This window comes from Leuresthes tenuis, unplaced genomic scaffold (assembly GCF_036924035.1).
Source record: "Leuresthes tenuis unplaced genomic scaffold, fLeuTen1.0.hap1 SCAF_18, whole genome shotgun sequence".
Taxonomy (NCBI): domain Eukaryota; kingdom Metazoa; phylum Chordata; class Actinopteri; order Atheriniformes; family Atherinopsidae; genus Leuresthes; species Leuresthes tenuis.
In genome coordinates this window covers 16,159,917-16,174,935 of record NW_027325372.1, presented here as the reverse complement: position 1 = coordinate 16,174,935, position 15,019 = coordinate 16,159,917, and the positions used below count along the sequence as shown (strand labels likewise).

Here is a 15,019-nt window from a genome sequence, read left to right as displayed (position 1 = left end):
TTATGCTTTAACTGGCGACCTGTCCAGGGTGTACCCCGCTTTTCGCCCAATGACTGCTGGGATAGGCTCCAGCCCACCCGCTACCCAACCGATGGATTGACGGTATAGAAAATGGATGGATGGATGGATGGTTATGCTTTAATTACGTTTTCATATTAGCAAGCACTGGTCATATAGCTTTAACAGCTGATAAGTCATGAGAGTAACATAGTTGTAACTGTAAATAATAAGAGGGAGGTGGGGGGCACAACTTCAGTGAACTTAGAGACCCAACTTTAAAATATGATTAAAAATGTTACTGTAAAAACAACTGGGATTGGCACCAGTTTGGCAACTTCTTTTGGCTTCTGATTGGTTGTTTTCAATCAGGGATTCTCATTGGTCACCTTAGATGCATTATAAAAGCCATTTTTTAAAAATCAATATATTGCTGTCTGGGCATGGTGACACTTTCAACAGATTTGACAAAACATTACTTTTACTCAAGTTAGTAAGTTCTGCTTTGATCTGGACCCTCTGATAAAGCTTGACAAAATACAAGTTACCGTCTGTCTATTGTCTGTTATCGTCCGTGAGAACTGGGCTATGCTCATGGCAAAGTGCTGTCCACTGGGAAAGCAAGCACTTGTTGTGGAGTGGTTGGTCAAGTGTGTGTTCTATAAAAATAGGAATATCATAAGTTTGAGAGTGAGCATTAAGGCTGGTTGCCGGGTAGATCTGGATCCTCTTCAGCATGAGGCAGCACCATAGCAGCATGATAAGTTGGTCAACACTGCTTAGGTGAAAAATAACTAGGACGTTATTACTGAGAGACACTTCGCTAACTTGAGAGGAAGTTAAAAACAGCCTTTGTAGAAGGTGAAAGAGGTCATGCTATCACCTGTCTCCTTAAACTCTGCACATATATAGTTGAACAGTTAACTAATTAGTAATGAGTCGGAAAATTTCCTCCATCGTGTTCACCTTTAAAACAGCTCAATATCACGTGATTTAGGTTCCACTTCAGCATAAACAGCTTGTATGTAGCTTGCGGTAGTTTCATCTTCACTGACAGACAGGAAAGACTCTTCTTTTGAAGATAAAAACTTCTGTCATTGATATTCACTTTCCAACTTAGCATTGTCCTTTTTTTCGTTTGTAGACCATCAGGTGGCATTTGGGCTTTGTCTCATAGTGTTATAAAAGTTTCTTCATCAATACAGTATCCCCTCGGGTTCTAATAATACATATTTCTTCATGGGAGATGGTAGAGGCAGCCGCGTGACTCCTTGATGACAGAGGCCACGCAGACTGGCTCTAATGGCACATCTGGTGAGGTGAAGCAGGCTGCGAGGAGTGTTGCTGCAAACAGCAAACATTGAGTCATAGAAGTCTTTATGCCGCTAAGAAGAAAAAAAAAGAAACCGACACAGTCAAAGTCATTTCTACCATTTAGGGGCAGGAGAGCTGCACTCTGCACGCAGTTCCAGCTACACTCATCCCTTTGACAGGACAGCTAATATGCCAGAGATTTAATGCACGGTTAAAAGGGCAAAGAATATGGCTTTTAGTGTTTTATATTGCTGTATACTATCTTAGTAACTCAGAAAAGAGAAGAGGAACAACCTTTACAAATATTACCTGATAGCAGTCATCAGGAATAGCAGCTCTCCATTTTTTCGTAGGCTTTAAACGTTCATAAGAGTTGACCATGATTTCTACAGCTCTTGGGTAATCGTGGCAGGACTGCAACACCTGTCCAAAACATCACACATCTTAACATCGTAAAGCGTCTGAATCTTACAGGCGACCTTTCCCTATCAACATAAAGTTTGCCACTGATACTTAGACATGCAAAGAAAAGACAAATAAAGCCCACATCAACTTCACACTGCTGCACCTTGTGGAATTGTGGAGGGTAGATCCGGGCTGAATTATGGTTGAGCAGCAGCTGATAGCAGAGCTCATGGATGGCCATCGGCCGTACATCTGTTACTTTGAGGAGGTACTGAATGGGGGCACAGCCATTGATGTCCATGGTGCGGGGATCCGCTCCGGCCTCCAGCAGCATCTGCATCAGGACATGATCACAGTTCCAGGCTGCCTTGTGTAGAGCTGTTTTTTTGTCCTCTTCTTTAAGGTTGGGATCTGCAACGGAGGGCAATTTCTTTTTCAACACATAGCTACGTTTCTTAGAAACGATGACTGTTTAGCTTATTTTTAGTCATTGTCAAGACGATTGATCTAGACCCTCTCACCAGCTTTGTGATCAAGAAGGAGGCGACAGACAATATGGTGATCTTGGCTGTAGATTTGCTCTTTAGAATCGAAAGACCAGAAGACAGCAGTCATCAGAGGGGTCTCTCGGAAAGAGTTGACAGCATTCACAGATGCTCTGTGGGCCAAAAACAAGGCCGTCAGCTCTGGGATGCCATATCTGGCTGCTGTGTGCAGCGGTGTGTCCTCTTCATTATTGTCGCTGACTATGTTGATTTTTGCACCTCCAAAGGAAGAATTATAATGTTAGGATGTTCAGACTTTCAAAGCACCAGCACTTCTGGTTTTATCTGGTAATAAAATCCATGTAAGCATGCACCCTTGTTTTCTTACCTTTGAGGATGAGCTGCTTGGCACAGTCTACAGACTCCTTGTTGATGCAGAAGTGCAGCGGCGCATGTCCACTCAGGGACAGGCTGTTGACCTTTGCTCCGTTAGCCAGAAGCAAGGCCACAAAGTCGCTGTTGGAGACCTCACAGGCCACATGCAGTGGTGTCTTCCCATTAGGCATCCGGTTGACGGCCGCTCCTTTCTGAAGGAGCACTAGTGCCGTTTCCACAGCATTGTACATCACACATACATGGATGCCCATCGCCCAGGACTTCTCCAGTTTGTAACTCGGTAGCCAGTAACCTGAAAAATATCCGACAATGAAGTGTTCTGAAGTGACAACAAATGTCAAATGTTTTGAAAAGCTTTCACATTAAAGTGTGATGCAAGAATTTAAGGATGACACTAAAGTACACACAGGACATCTGATTACACTGCATTTTCCAAAATAATACATTTATATTGAAATGATCTGTAAAAATGTTGCCACTCGCTGTAGCCAGGTTTAGGATTTATGGATGTTTAGCACCACCTAGTGGTTAACCTTTTTATAAACGTATAATACAAAACTCTTCATTTCTCACCTTGTTTGTATGAGGCCAGGACCATGCCGGGGTCATCCACATCCAGTACTGTGTCAATGTCTAGTTTGCCAGTGTGCAGAATCTTCAGGACCTCCTGTGCATCGTTGGTCTGCAGGGCTCTCAGAAACTGTTCCTTTAGCTCCTTGACAGCCACTTGTGTGGGGCTCATGTCCTCCATGATATCGTAGAGAGAGTGGCCTTGTGTTGCCAAACCAGCCGACTCAGGCTCTAATATTGTCCACAAGGCATGGATGAGATTGGAAATAAATGTACAAATAGTGACAATGAAGGAATGAAGCATATCCACCATAGCATGGCCTCCATATGCATTGTAATAGGAGTTGTATAAGGAAGGAAGGCGGATATGAAGTAGAGGAAGACTGCAAACAAGTGGCAGGAGGTTGTCATGAGAGGATGAAAATAGCGGTAGAGTAAAATGAGATTTGATTATAAATAGAAAGCAGGGGGGGGCTTTAAAGGCAGCGTTGGCTGACTTGATGTCCATCACGCAGTGGAAGGTCACATGGTAAAAATAACCCGCCTTTAAAGTATTACAGGAGCATGACAACAACAAAAGTTTAGACAGAAAGGCATCAAATGCAACTGATTTCAGCTTGTTTCTGTGTGGGACGTAGATTTGGTCAACAGCGAAAAAAAAGAAGAAACAGAAGCAAATTGTGGACAGTGACTGCACATTTTATTCAGTGTGACAGGTAGCTGCCCTTTAAAACTTTTCAGAATGCAAAAAAAAGAGAGCCAGGCAATGACCAAAAAGGAGAGGGAAAGTAAGCATAGCTTTTTAAGAGTGAAAGCATGGCTAGCTGTTTATGTCAGTTATCTTTTGCTCTGTATGTACATGAATCACAGATGCTTCCAGACATGAATTGTAACATATGGGTAGTTTTGCCAGCCAGGAGCACCAAGGTCTCATCCACACGCAGGGCAAGGCAAACTCAGTCTAACACGTAGAAAAGATCGACTGTCGATTCACATTTGCAGCTCAGGTCTTCTCAGCCCTCGGACAAACTGCACAAACACACTGACACAATATAAAACAAGGCTTCTTTAGGATTCTTAAAGCATATTGCTCTCAGTGTTTAACTATACGTACAAAAGAGTCAAAAGAGTGCAGTCTGCGGACTGCCTTGTAAAGGGAGCGGGGTTATTCACAGAGGGGTTCAAATGTTACAAAATATTTCATAAGAATACATTATGAGCAGTTTAGAGGAGTAGCACTGGGGCAGCACTGTGATTTTATTAGAGGAAAACCACAAGCACAATTGGACAATACCACTGTTTTTTCTTCTCTCTGTGCAGTAACTTTGAAATCCTTCATGTGATAACAGCCACTTAAATCTAAAAGTGTTTTTAATGAGAAGTTTTAGTCATGTTTTGGCAAAAAGAAGTAATCATACAAATCTGGATCAATCATTATTGGGTGATAATAAAACTCTTGATTCTCTTTTTTCAATAAGTTACAATAAACAATAATTAGTTGCTTCTAAAAATATAGTACTAAATAAATAACTTTGATCAGTGACGGAAGTATCTGAAACCCCAACTATTGTCGTCCTTAACCTGTTAGCAGCACATCACAAAGGCTTCTTAAGACAAAAAGGAGACCATTATCAAAGCTCCCCTCACTTCTATCACTCTAAATGTATTTATAAACCTACAGAAAGATTTTTGAGAATAATATACAAGTATTATAAGGGATCTCTTTGGGCTTCATAGCCCTTAAGTAAGAGCTGTGGGCATACATCAGGTGAAGTCGTTTCAAGGACTTCTTAAAAAGGTAATCAAAATATCAAGTTCAATGTCAAGTATTAACCAAACCAATTTCACAATCAAATTCAAACATGATGTATTCGTGGAGAGCAATTTTCAGTGTAACATCAAGTGTATTAACCTTTAAAAGACCACATGTGCTGCATCATGCTGTCTCCGTCTTTGATCACAGAAACCATCTCAATGGCAGCCCTCCTCAGTGTTGCTAGGATTATTCCAGAGAAAACTAAACGAAGAGCTTTGACATGGGATTCTTTGGAGAGAGCAGAACAAATGGATCCATTAGTTTAGTATGTATGTGTTTTGACACTCACACAGAAGCAGGTAGAGTTCAGACGTATTCTACTACTATAGAATTTCTAAAGGCAGCAGCGGGGTCTTACTTTGTTACTGAATATAAAAAGAGGTCAAAAGCAGGTTACAAGCTGAATCAAAGCAACATTATGCATATGAGCGGGAACTTTCATTTTTATCTTTTTTTTTTTGTTTGTGTTTAACGGGTTAGGTAAGTTACGAATTACTGATTACATAGTACCTGAAGATCACTATTAGAACCAGTCCAGTGAATAGAGTATGTCCTTGTTATTCATACTTTGAGAGCTGCTTTAGTATTTATATGGTAAGGAGCACTGCAGGCCAGTGCACAGGTCACATTTACAGTGTTTGCACTTCCAGTGTCCTTATTGGTGAGATATTTTTCATTTCCAGTGAAACTTGATTCCCAGTCCAGTTCTGCTGGAGAGTTCCAGTGTCGCTTTCAGTAGTAGTGAGAGTACGCAGCATGGGGACACCCAGTGGTGGGAGAGGAGCAATGCCTTGTAAATTCCACCACACAGACCTGACCTGTATCCACTTAAAAGCAATAGATTCTGCTGATCAATATATTTGAACAGGATTCATATAAGTCTATTGAAATGGCACATCAGACATATTTGTATCTGTATTTATCACTGTACATGTACACGGTCTTTATGTCCAGAGATGCTTTGATGGGAAAAAGACACTGAAGGTAATATGGGAGAAAGATGCAATGAACTTTTCATATACGACTTCTGGATATGAATAAATAAACCTAATTTACAGCTATAAACAACAAATAAATAGAACTCGATAAATTCTCAAAAGGCTAAAAACGCAAGGTGGGTGTACGATGAGGCAAATGAAGGGCAGTATTCTGTCATCCAACTGCTCCTTTTGGTTTAATTTTGCACTGAACAACCTCAGACAGTCGGGTGTGGAGCTCCACCACTGAGAACTACAGCACAGGCGTCCCTTTAGGGGTTGTTAATGGGGCCTGCAGACGTTCTGTTTTGCGAGATGCTACTTGGTGTCGTGCTACAGTAAAACGGGAGGTAAACTGAGGGTTCCTTTCACTCCGCTGGATTTTCTTCGCACGCGTCTCTCTGCTGCTGCTCCAGCTCTCTCTTTCGTAGCTTCTCACGCTGTTTCTCTATTTTCTCCTTGTTCCTCAGGGCTTTCTCCATCGCAATTTTGAGGTCTTTAATCTTTTTCTTGATCAGGTTACGGTCCTGGGAAGAAGTGACTCCAAGTGCCTGAAAAAAAAAATGATGTGCATAATCAAAAGATTTTTGATACAGGCTCAAATTGATCTGGTATCATGAACAAGTAGAGTTATAACAGTAAAACTGCAGAATTATTTTTATTGTTTCAAAGTGTATTTCACTATGTCAGTATTACTCTTTGATACCCTGGTGGCAGTACTGGAACCCAACTTTTCTGCTGTGCAATAACCATGTATTCTTTTTCTTTGTTAGTTTTTAATCAAGTCCTTGATGCTGGAAAACAAAGTGAACCAGTTTGACAGATGCTTTTGGAAAATGAACACAGTCAGGCAGCTCTTACAAAGCTGGTGGCTAATTGAAAAAGAAAAAACCTGGAAGATCTTTAATAACTTTTCATTTCATGCGCATGTAAAAAAATGTCATAAAAATGTGTGCATTAAACGAAATATCTGAATTTCTAAAGTTACCTTTAGCTCAGTGCTGTCCAGCTGTAGCAGCTGCTCTCCATTTATGTTTTTGGCAGTGAATTCTGGGATATGGTGTTCTAAGCTGATGCTCATGAGCCAGCGTGCCACTTGCTGTGAGGTCCACTCTGTGATGCTGCGGTTTTGCCACTGATGCTCGTCTAAGATCTGAAGATTCATGAGAAAGTAGGAAAAAGAGTAAGACACACAATCATGCAGCTCTAAAATAATTATTCAACTGAGACGGGAGGAATTACGAGTTCACAGGAAGTCAACAGCAGCTGAAATAACAGTGAGGCCTAAATTCAGATTTATAGTGGGACTGAGATGCAAAATACATCTGCAATAGACAAAACACAAAAACTATAATCCAAAAGTCAACAATAGACAAAATAGGCCCACCACACACATTCAGTCAGACTGCCACGAATAAATGATCCATATCCACCGTGATGATGATGTGTTGCAATGAAATACAAGACAAATGGTTTACGTAGAACCCCACAAACAAAAAGACACGCAGGATAACACACAACCTCTGGAGGCGGGCAGCCTTGGTCTCACCTCATCATCTATCATATCCAGACTCTGAATGTTGCAGCATGGAAAACAACAGAGAAGGACTAAGATGTTGACAGATCAGAGATTAAATGGCTTCCTCAACAGCAGCCTATTTCAGGGGCACTGACATACTGTGCTTTTTTATGAGCATGGGCTCGGAGCACTGAATAATCTGAACTGCATTCCAAGTGATACTTTTGGTGCAGTCCAGCAGTGTAAATGTACAGCCTTGAATTTGCGCATTTCAAAAATACGATCAACATTTTAAGAGAAACTTTCCACTGAGAAAAAAAAGACATTTTTACGAGCGTCTGTGCACCTCATTCGAGGAGAACACCCGGGTGTGTGAGCGTCCTGACATCTTGGCTTCACCAAGCAGACCGCTGATCTCCACTGAGCTGCTGCTGCTGGCACTCTGATCGTCACTCAGAGTTGGCGCCTAAGAAATCCAAAAACACCCTTGTAAGGATCATGGTGAGAGCCAGCTGGCTTTGACACAGGATTTATGTGATTGGTTGGAGTGCGTCTGTCAAACTGAAAGTTCTGTGAAATGTTATTGATTAAAAGTAACATGATGTTGCATCAGTATGCCAATAATATTAATTTAATCAAAGATTAAAGTTATTAAGTGTATGCCTTAGTGAGAAAGGCTGGATAAGGAGTAAATGAATGAAAACATGAAGGCTTCCCTCTGAGTATGTGTTAGAATGACAGGTGTTCTTCATTCGACTACTTCAAGGCATTAAAAAGTACAGAGGACTAATATATTCAAGTTGTCTGATTGCAGGAAGGGCTATGCATATCCCTCATTTTTAGGATGTTCCATTACAGCACTGTAAATGTGATTAGTGGATCTCTCATCGAGGCGGTGTCCTTATGAGATAGTGTGGACACTCAGAGAGTTACATCATTAAGATGTAATATCTACACTCATAATTTCAGAGCGAAGAGCTGCTGAGCAGTGCACACTGCCTTTGATGAGAAATGTGTGCACAGCACTAGACATCGTCATTAGATGGAGCCTGAAATGCTGTTTTGAACTAAGAGAGAAACAGCTTTCTTCCAGAATAAGCATTTTTCCCTTTTTCCTCCAGCTTTACACATTGGTTCTCAAAGGCTTTAATGACAAATTACAATAAAACATTTTGTCTATAGCAGCTTAGAGGAGTTATCTTAGTGTCTTAGTGTTATCTGAGAGCCTTAGTGGTGCTCGAGGTAAAATTTAGACTACGGTAATCTTGCAGGCTCAGACCTGCAGCTCTTTGGGTTGACTCCTCACCTAAAAGCCTGACATTACTATTAATGAACATAAATTCTGCATTGATTTATCTTCTGCCGTGCACTCATCTTCAGCTAAGCTTGTCCTTGGAGAGTGAAAAGCACAGGACTTGTTCAGGATAAAAAAATTAATCCCCTTCTTAATCCTATGGTAACTAAATCTGATATTCCCCTGGATTAGAAAGAGTTTTCATGCAAGTTTCTGCACTGCAAAAAATGTCCACGTCAAAAAACTTTAATCTCAGTGTAGCCGGATGGCAGCTAACCAGGTCAAGGTGCATCAGGGCACGCATTCGTTTTCATGTGGGACATGATTTATACAGGAATATTTTAATCATGACTTAGAAAAACATCTACAAAATGCTATAATGGTCATTCTTTGCAGTGAAGCTCAAAATCAATAGAGATTAAGGATTATACTGATCTACTCATTGATTTCTTTTGCCGCTGATAAGACAGTTACAGAATAATGCAATTAGGCAGTACAAGAATTTCCCTTCATACTAGCACCCTCATTTACCTCTTAGATTACCAACTTCTTTCCATTTCAATAAGTTGTTATAAGTGATAAAACATGAAAGAATACAATACCACATAATATGAATAGGAGAAGAACTGGGGCCATGTAAGTGAGCTCTGTTCAACAGAAATGACACAATACATGAAACACAAATAAACTGTGAGAGTTTTGACCCTGAGGTATGCAGTGATGCTGTTGGAGTTGACGCTATAGAGTCTTTTAAGTGTTTTGTCTTGCCTTCACTGTAAATAATCTGCAAAGGGAAATTTTCTTTGCCCACTGTGCCAGTCAACTAATCTGACGTACCTTGGCCTTGCGTTTCTCTGGAACATCGTGTGCTGATGGCTCTGTGGAGCTGTGAGAGAAAGAATAATCTTGTGAGGGATAAATCAAATAGAAGGCAGCGATGACAATTGCAACCGAATTCAGAGTGATGAGCCAACAATCGTTGTAGCACAGCTAAAAAGGGAATGTGGACCTGCAACAGAGCGTCATCACACACATGCATGGAGGCAGAGAAGGAAAACAGAAAGCAGATCTGTAATTCTGATGTATTAACATTGTTTTCACCTGTTTCCAGGTGAAAGTGACAGTGTAAAGTGAAAAAAGCGCAGTTGAGCTAAACTATACGAAGCAGGTTTTGGTTGTCACAGAGTAGATCCTGAATCTTTCCTGTGCTTTGTTCTTTATCTTTTAGCAGCTGTCATCCATGTCTGATCACATTCATGCACATGAAAATATCACATCACCTTTAGTTTTATTTTCTCATCACATTCCTCGTGTCTTCAGAAATTTGAGCGAGCCCTGATTATTCTCTTATGTCAGACAATGTCTGACATGTCTGACATGTCTGACATTGTGCATCCTTTGGAATTGTTCATCAAACATTCAATACATCAGAGCTTATTTGCAAATGGTTGTTTCCAACCTCACAAAAAGACAACTGTATAAACATGTTTGTAAAAATTTATTCGTTTAAACTTTTCTGTTGCCATCAACCTTTTCAAAATGTGCATTGAATATCTTGACGGAAATGTACAAATGATTTAGGGTTTAATGTGTTATCTTTACTTTCCTCAGTCAGTCTCTCTTCTGTTATTTGAGTAGTTTCTGGCCACTTTTCCTCACCTCATCTATATTCAATCAGCTCATTACTCACTCGCTATATATCCTCTCTTCTGTTCAGCCCCCAGGACTCAGATTGTCTTTTTATGTTAATCATCAGTACTGCAGCAGTTCCCGTTGTATATTGTTTTCCTGTGTGTGATCACCGCCCTGTCCTGGCTTCTTCTACCTTTGCTGGTTTTTGTTATGCTCCTGCTGTTTCTTAGGATAACATTTTGGTTTTGCATCGGTGTCATCACTGCCTTCTTTGACTGCCCCACTAACTACCAGCCGGAGTGCTGTCCTTATTTATTTTTGCAATGATAATCAATCATATTTGTCTTTTCTGCTCCTGGCTGTGCCGCGCTCTCCCTCAGCGAACCATAACATTTATTTCCTGCAGATTGCCTGTCAAGTGCTACATTTATCTTAACAATGTATTATGAACCGAAGCTCTCGGAATGATAACAGAAGAAAAACATGGCCTTATTTTCTGTCTTACCCAGGGTCTAGGTCTTGTCTTTGCTCCTCTAAACTTGACATTGCAGGAGACTGGGAGCCTGCGATCAGAAACATCACACAATGAGATCCCTCTTACTCCATGTGTTAAAAACATTTTAAAAAAGACGATGAATATGAAAATTGTGGCAGCAAACATGCCAGTACAGGTAATTGCGCATTAGGAGGGTGCAGGTGTACTAACCGTGCAGTGTTTTTCTGGGGGAGCCCTCTGCACTGCCAGGGGCCCTAAGGCCTGCTGCTCCTCCATCACTGCGAATCGAGCCAGAGCGACTGTGGGCTGGGCTTGCATGAGCTTCAGAGATCTGAATACGGAGGAAGAAAGATGAGGTTGATGGAGGAGGGAATGAAAACAAGGAGAGGTGTGGGAAGTAATGAGTGACAGATGCACATAAAATAGAAAGGAAGATGGATATGCATAGGACAAAAATGAATTAGAAAGAGGAGAGAAACAGCTCAGGAAAGAGGAGGATCTGATCTGAACAATCAGGGCAGCAGACTAATTTGACAGAAGTCACTTGACATACTTTTGCCATTTCTAATTCCTTGGCCTCTTTTCCTTTGGAGGCACCACAGTGCCTTGATTCTTGTGTTCCTGCCAGTTCTGATTTCAAGTTGTTATCTAATCTTAAATCTCTTCTGCTGTGCTAAGTGACAGCATTAGCCACACAAAAGCCTTTCTTCCAGAGAAAAGACTGGCTGTTATTATCACACTGAGAGAGACGACAAGTTGTGACAGCAGCACAGGCTAAGTGAAGTGGCAGATTACCACACAGTAATTAATCCATTAAAAGAAATGAAGTGGAATAATCGAGAATTTAAGGCACACTAGCAGGCCGATGAAGATGCATGCACACTAGTTGCACACTGTTTGTGAAATCAACAACGTGGCAAAGTAAGTGTAGTCTAAGGAGAATAACAGAGCTTGACTTAATAAAAATTACATCTGTTCAAATCACATCTGTCCGATATTTCAGCGGATGCTGATAAATACAAAATCTGTTGGCTCAAATAACAATGCTTCGGCTTCTTCAGCTTCACTGAGTAAAAGACTAAATTCATACAAACCTCTCCCTCTGTTGAACTGATGCTATCTCGGGCAACTCCTCTGGAGTCCTTCTTTTTGCTGGGTGAGTAGGGAGAGCCGTCCTTCAGGTCTAAAGCCAAAACACACGTAAAACACAGAGAAAAGACAACAATAAAAGGATATTGAAGAAAATCCTTTCCCCGGTATAGTGCTTTTTTTCTTTCTTCCTAAAAAAGTGATCGCCTATCAGTTCTGGACATGTACCTTATATGGCCTGCACCCTGTGGTGAGACCCACATTAAAGAAGTCTATGAAAAAATAATCATATTAGTTAAATTATCAGATCTTTTCTAATATACACTAATACCATGTATAATCAGCCAGCTAGTTCCCTCAGCGCTCATGGACATGCTGTCAGAGGAAACAAAGACTGAAAGACTTAGATTTAAGAAAGATATTATCAACAGATCCTGTCCTCTCCTCCCACACATGCTTTCATTCTGGGTGTATCCCCCCCCCCCCCCCCTCTGTTTTAATACTGCATAATGGACAGCATCATTTGTATCAGTGCAGATCCAATCACTCTAACGGTAGCAGACTTGGCACTTCATTGTGCATGCACTGTTCTGACAGATATAGCTGCTGAAATAAAGCCAACGGAGCTTAAAAAGACCAGGCCAGACAGATGTGCTCAAAATGGGTTGCTTGTTTGCTTTTGTTTGCAAATGTCCACGGTGAAATTTGAGTCAGAGGTGCAGTGTGTGTGAAGGCTGAGGTAGTGGCGCGTGGGAAGGTTTGAATTGCACATTAGAATAGAGACAAAAACATTCCTCTGTGTGCTTACGTTAGAAAATAAAAATAAAATGCAGCAACTTCGAAAGTTCATTCAGAATTAATAGTTTGATTAAATTACTTAATAGAACACTAAAAATCAAGTTCAGGAATCACAAATATGACCAATTACTCGCCTATTTGAAGAGAAAACCACTACACCATGTTCTTAACAGAATCTAAAGGATTTAGGCTTTAATTTTCTACACGCACTCTAAAAAGTAAGATGCAAACGTTGTGTGTCAGCAAGTCATGAAACATTTCTGTCACGTTTTACTTTAGCTTGAATTGCAATGTAGCAGCAGCTGGGTGAGGTGGCTTGGACCACGGAGAGTTTCATGCTGCTGAGCACAAAAACTCATGGGACTGTACATTTTTCAATTAAGTCACTCATTTAGTGTTGTAATAATTTATGCAATAATGATAATAATACTTTGTATGGGCCTTGTTATGGATGAGTGATGCAGTTTCCAGCATTTGAGAAGCTAAGAGCAGTTTTAAGATAGTGAGCAATACGGTTCCTGTGGACCTTAGAGAGGTCTGGGAAGTGATCATTCATACACTTGCATCAAGAGATTTGTGATCTTAAAAATGAATGCTGTACAATCAGAAAAAAAGTAGAATGTTTCTGAGATTTTCTGAGAAATAACTGAAAGTCCAAAACTGCCGTGGCATTCATGTCCATGATGAGTGTGTCTGGATTGATGTGAGTTGTTCTTATCTGCTCTCTTGCCAAGAAGGTACAAAAAAAAATGAAAACAAAAAAGAATAATTGCCCCAGCAAAAACCAGTCCTGTTAGAAACGGACCTCTGGCTTGTGTTGTAGCTCTGTTGGGGCTGTGCTGCTGGCCACTGTGCCTCTCAAAACTGTTGCTGTTGTTGTTGTTGACCTGGATACCATTCTGCTTCATCAGCTGCATTAACTCGCACTCTAATGCTGCAATCTGTGAAGAGATGAACCCATCAAAGAATGTTTATGAACATTTACCTGTAAAAAGATCTGCTTTAAAGCTTGAATAAATGGTGCAACGAGGTGAACATAGTTAAAACTTTCAGTTGTAGAGTTGCCTAAGTATCAAAAGCTCAGTGTTTGAAGCTAGAGGACCGCTGTACTACAGCAATCTACAGTTTTCCGCTACTCCTTTCTGTGCAACTCTTCACTACAACTTTTCTCTTTTTTTACAGTGCAGTGCAGACAGTGAGACAGTGGAGGCATTAGAGTTCAGTCTGCAGAATGATAATAGGGGACAGTTGCATTGACTACAGAAAGGCCTAAGAGTAGAGCAGAATAAAATACGGTTGTAGGGACAGGAAACAAGGGGAGGAAGAGGGGTTGTGACAACTTGATAACTATGTGGTTATAAAGTATGGACCCTAACAGTTGTATATACCCTTACAACTGTCATGGTGTAACGAAACCAATCAATACAGAGTTTGATATCCGAACTTAAAATGTTTATTATGTGTCTTATATTAACATATGGCTATGCTGCTTAGTTATTAGCTCATTTTCAAGGCTGTCTATTTCTTTGTACTTTGTACTTCAATTTAATTTAATTTTAATTGATTTATGACATTGCATTTTGTAGACAGGCAAAGGTGTACAGTTATGACAGATGGGAGACTGACAGTATTGAAGAGAGATGGTTTACCCTAACTTGCAGTCCCTGGATCTCAGCCAGGTGAGCTCTCTCAGCCTCCTCCAGCCGCCTCCTCTCTGCATCCTCCTTTTGGATGAACTCCACCTCTCTGGAGGAATAAGAGGGAGTGCAGATTGTTATGTGCTGACTCGATGTGTGTTAACACAAGAAAACAAGACACATTTACAACACATATGAAATCATGCTTCATCATGCCTGACAGTGACATCTGGCTTAGCTGTAGCGATATGGGAGTGAGGATGCTTGATGACGTCAGCAAGACTCATTTCACTCTGACCTTGCTGTTTACAGTGAACATACACAACACAGACCTTCTTGCTTCTAAGATTACCAAATGCTGCTCTTTTATCTTGCTTGATTTGCCCTTGGATTGGAAACTCACTGGCTCTACTCTGCAGCTCTGTCCTCAGCTACAGATAAGCATAGAGGGTTTGTTTCATCAGTTTACTTCCATTTGGCCTGTAGGAGCTGAGCCAATTAGAAACTGTCAGAGTGGCTCTGAGTAAGAGAGGTCGTGATGGGACTGACCAAAGGAATTACGGCACAGAAAAACAGCAGTGATGCAATGCACTG

General features: G+C 40.8%; 2 protein-coding genes across 5 annotated transcripts in view; both read right to left on the bottom strand.

Annotated features, from left to right (window-relative positions):
• Positions 1-438: 438 nt before the first annotated feature.
• Positions 439-3,619, bottom strand: asb4 (ankyrin repeat and SOCS box containing 4). The gene is made up of 6 exons (XM_072370284.1): positions 3,171-3,619; positions 2,590-2,889; positions 2,238-2,480; positions 1,880-2,127; positions 1,621-1,734; positions 439-1,382 (listed from the first exon to the last, which is right to left on the bottom strand). Exons 1-6 carry the CDS (start codon positions 3,478-3,480, stop codon positions 1,194-1,196), a joined length of 1,404 nt encoding a protein of 467 aa, XP_072226385.1. The 5' UTR covers positions 3,481-3,619; the 3' UTR covers positions 439-1,193.
• A 594-nt stretch (positions 3,620-4,213) lies between these two features.
• Positions 4,214-15,019, bottom strand: part of ppp1r9a (protein phosphatase 1, regulatory subunit 9A) — a 50,536-nt gene continuing 39,730 nt past the window's right edge. For 3 of the 4 annotated variants that reach the window (XM_072371010.1, XM_072371009.1, XM_072371011.1), the window contains exons 10-19: positions 14,438-14,534; positions 13,594-13,729; positions 11,996-12,084; positions 11,112-11,232; positions 10,911-10,968; positions 9,611-9,659; positions 7,826-7,945; positions 7,510-7,533; positions 6,949-7,113; positions 4,214-6,511 (exon numbers count right to left, since the gene is read on the bottom strand). In XM_072371010.1, coding sequence (XP_072227111.1) covers positions 6,329-6,511; positions 6,949-7,113; positions 7,510-7,533; positions 7,826-7,945; positions 9,611-9,659; positions 10,911-10,968; positions 11,112-11,232; positions 11,996-12,084; positions 13,594-13,729; positions 14,438-14,534 — 1,042 coding nt within the window. In that variant the 3' untranslated portion in view covers positions 4,214-6,328. The remainder of the gene's footprint in view (positions 6,512-6,948; positions 7,114-7,509; positions 7,534-7,825; positions 7,946-9,610; positions 9,660-10,910; positions 10,969-11,111; positions 11,233-11,995; positions 12,085-13,593; positions 13,730-14,437; positions 14,535-15,019) is intronic. The other variant, XM_072371012.1, reaches the window with a different exon arrangement.

Bases quoted from the DNA above. Each gene is read 5' to 3' on its own strand.
- asb4 (XM_072370284.1), bottom strand. From the start codon at position 3,480: ATGGTGGATATGCTTCATTCCTTCATTGTCACTATTTGTACATTTATT. The intron at 2,128-2,237 runs GTGAGAGGGTCT...CCTCCGTTGCAG, and splicing joins CCTTCTTGATCACAAAGCTG to ATCCCAACCTTAAAGAAGAG. The intron at 1,735-1,879 runs GTGCAGCAGTGT...TGTTTTGGACAG, and splicing joins ACCCTCCACAATTCCACAAG to GTGTTGCAGTCCTGCCACGA.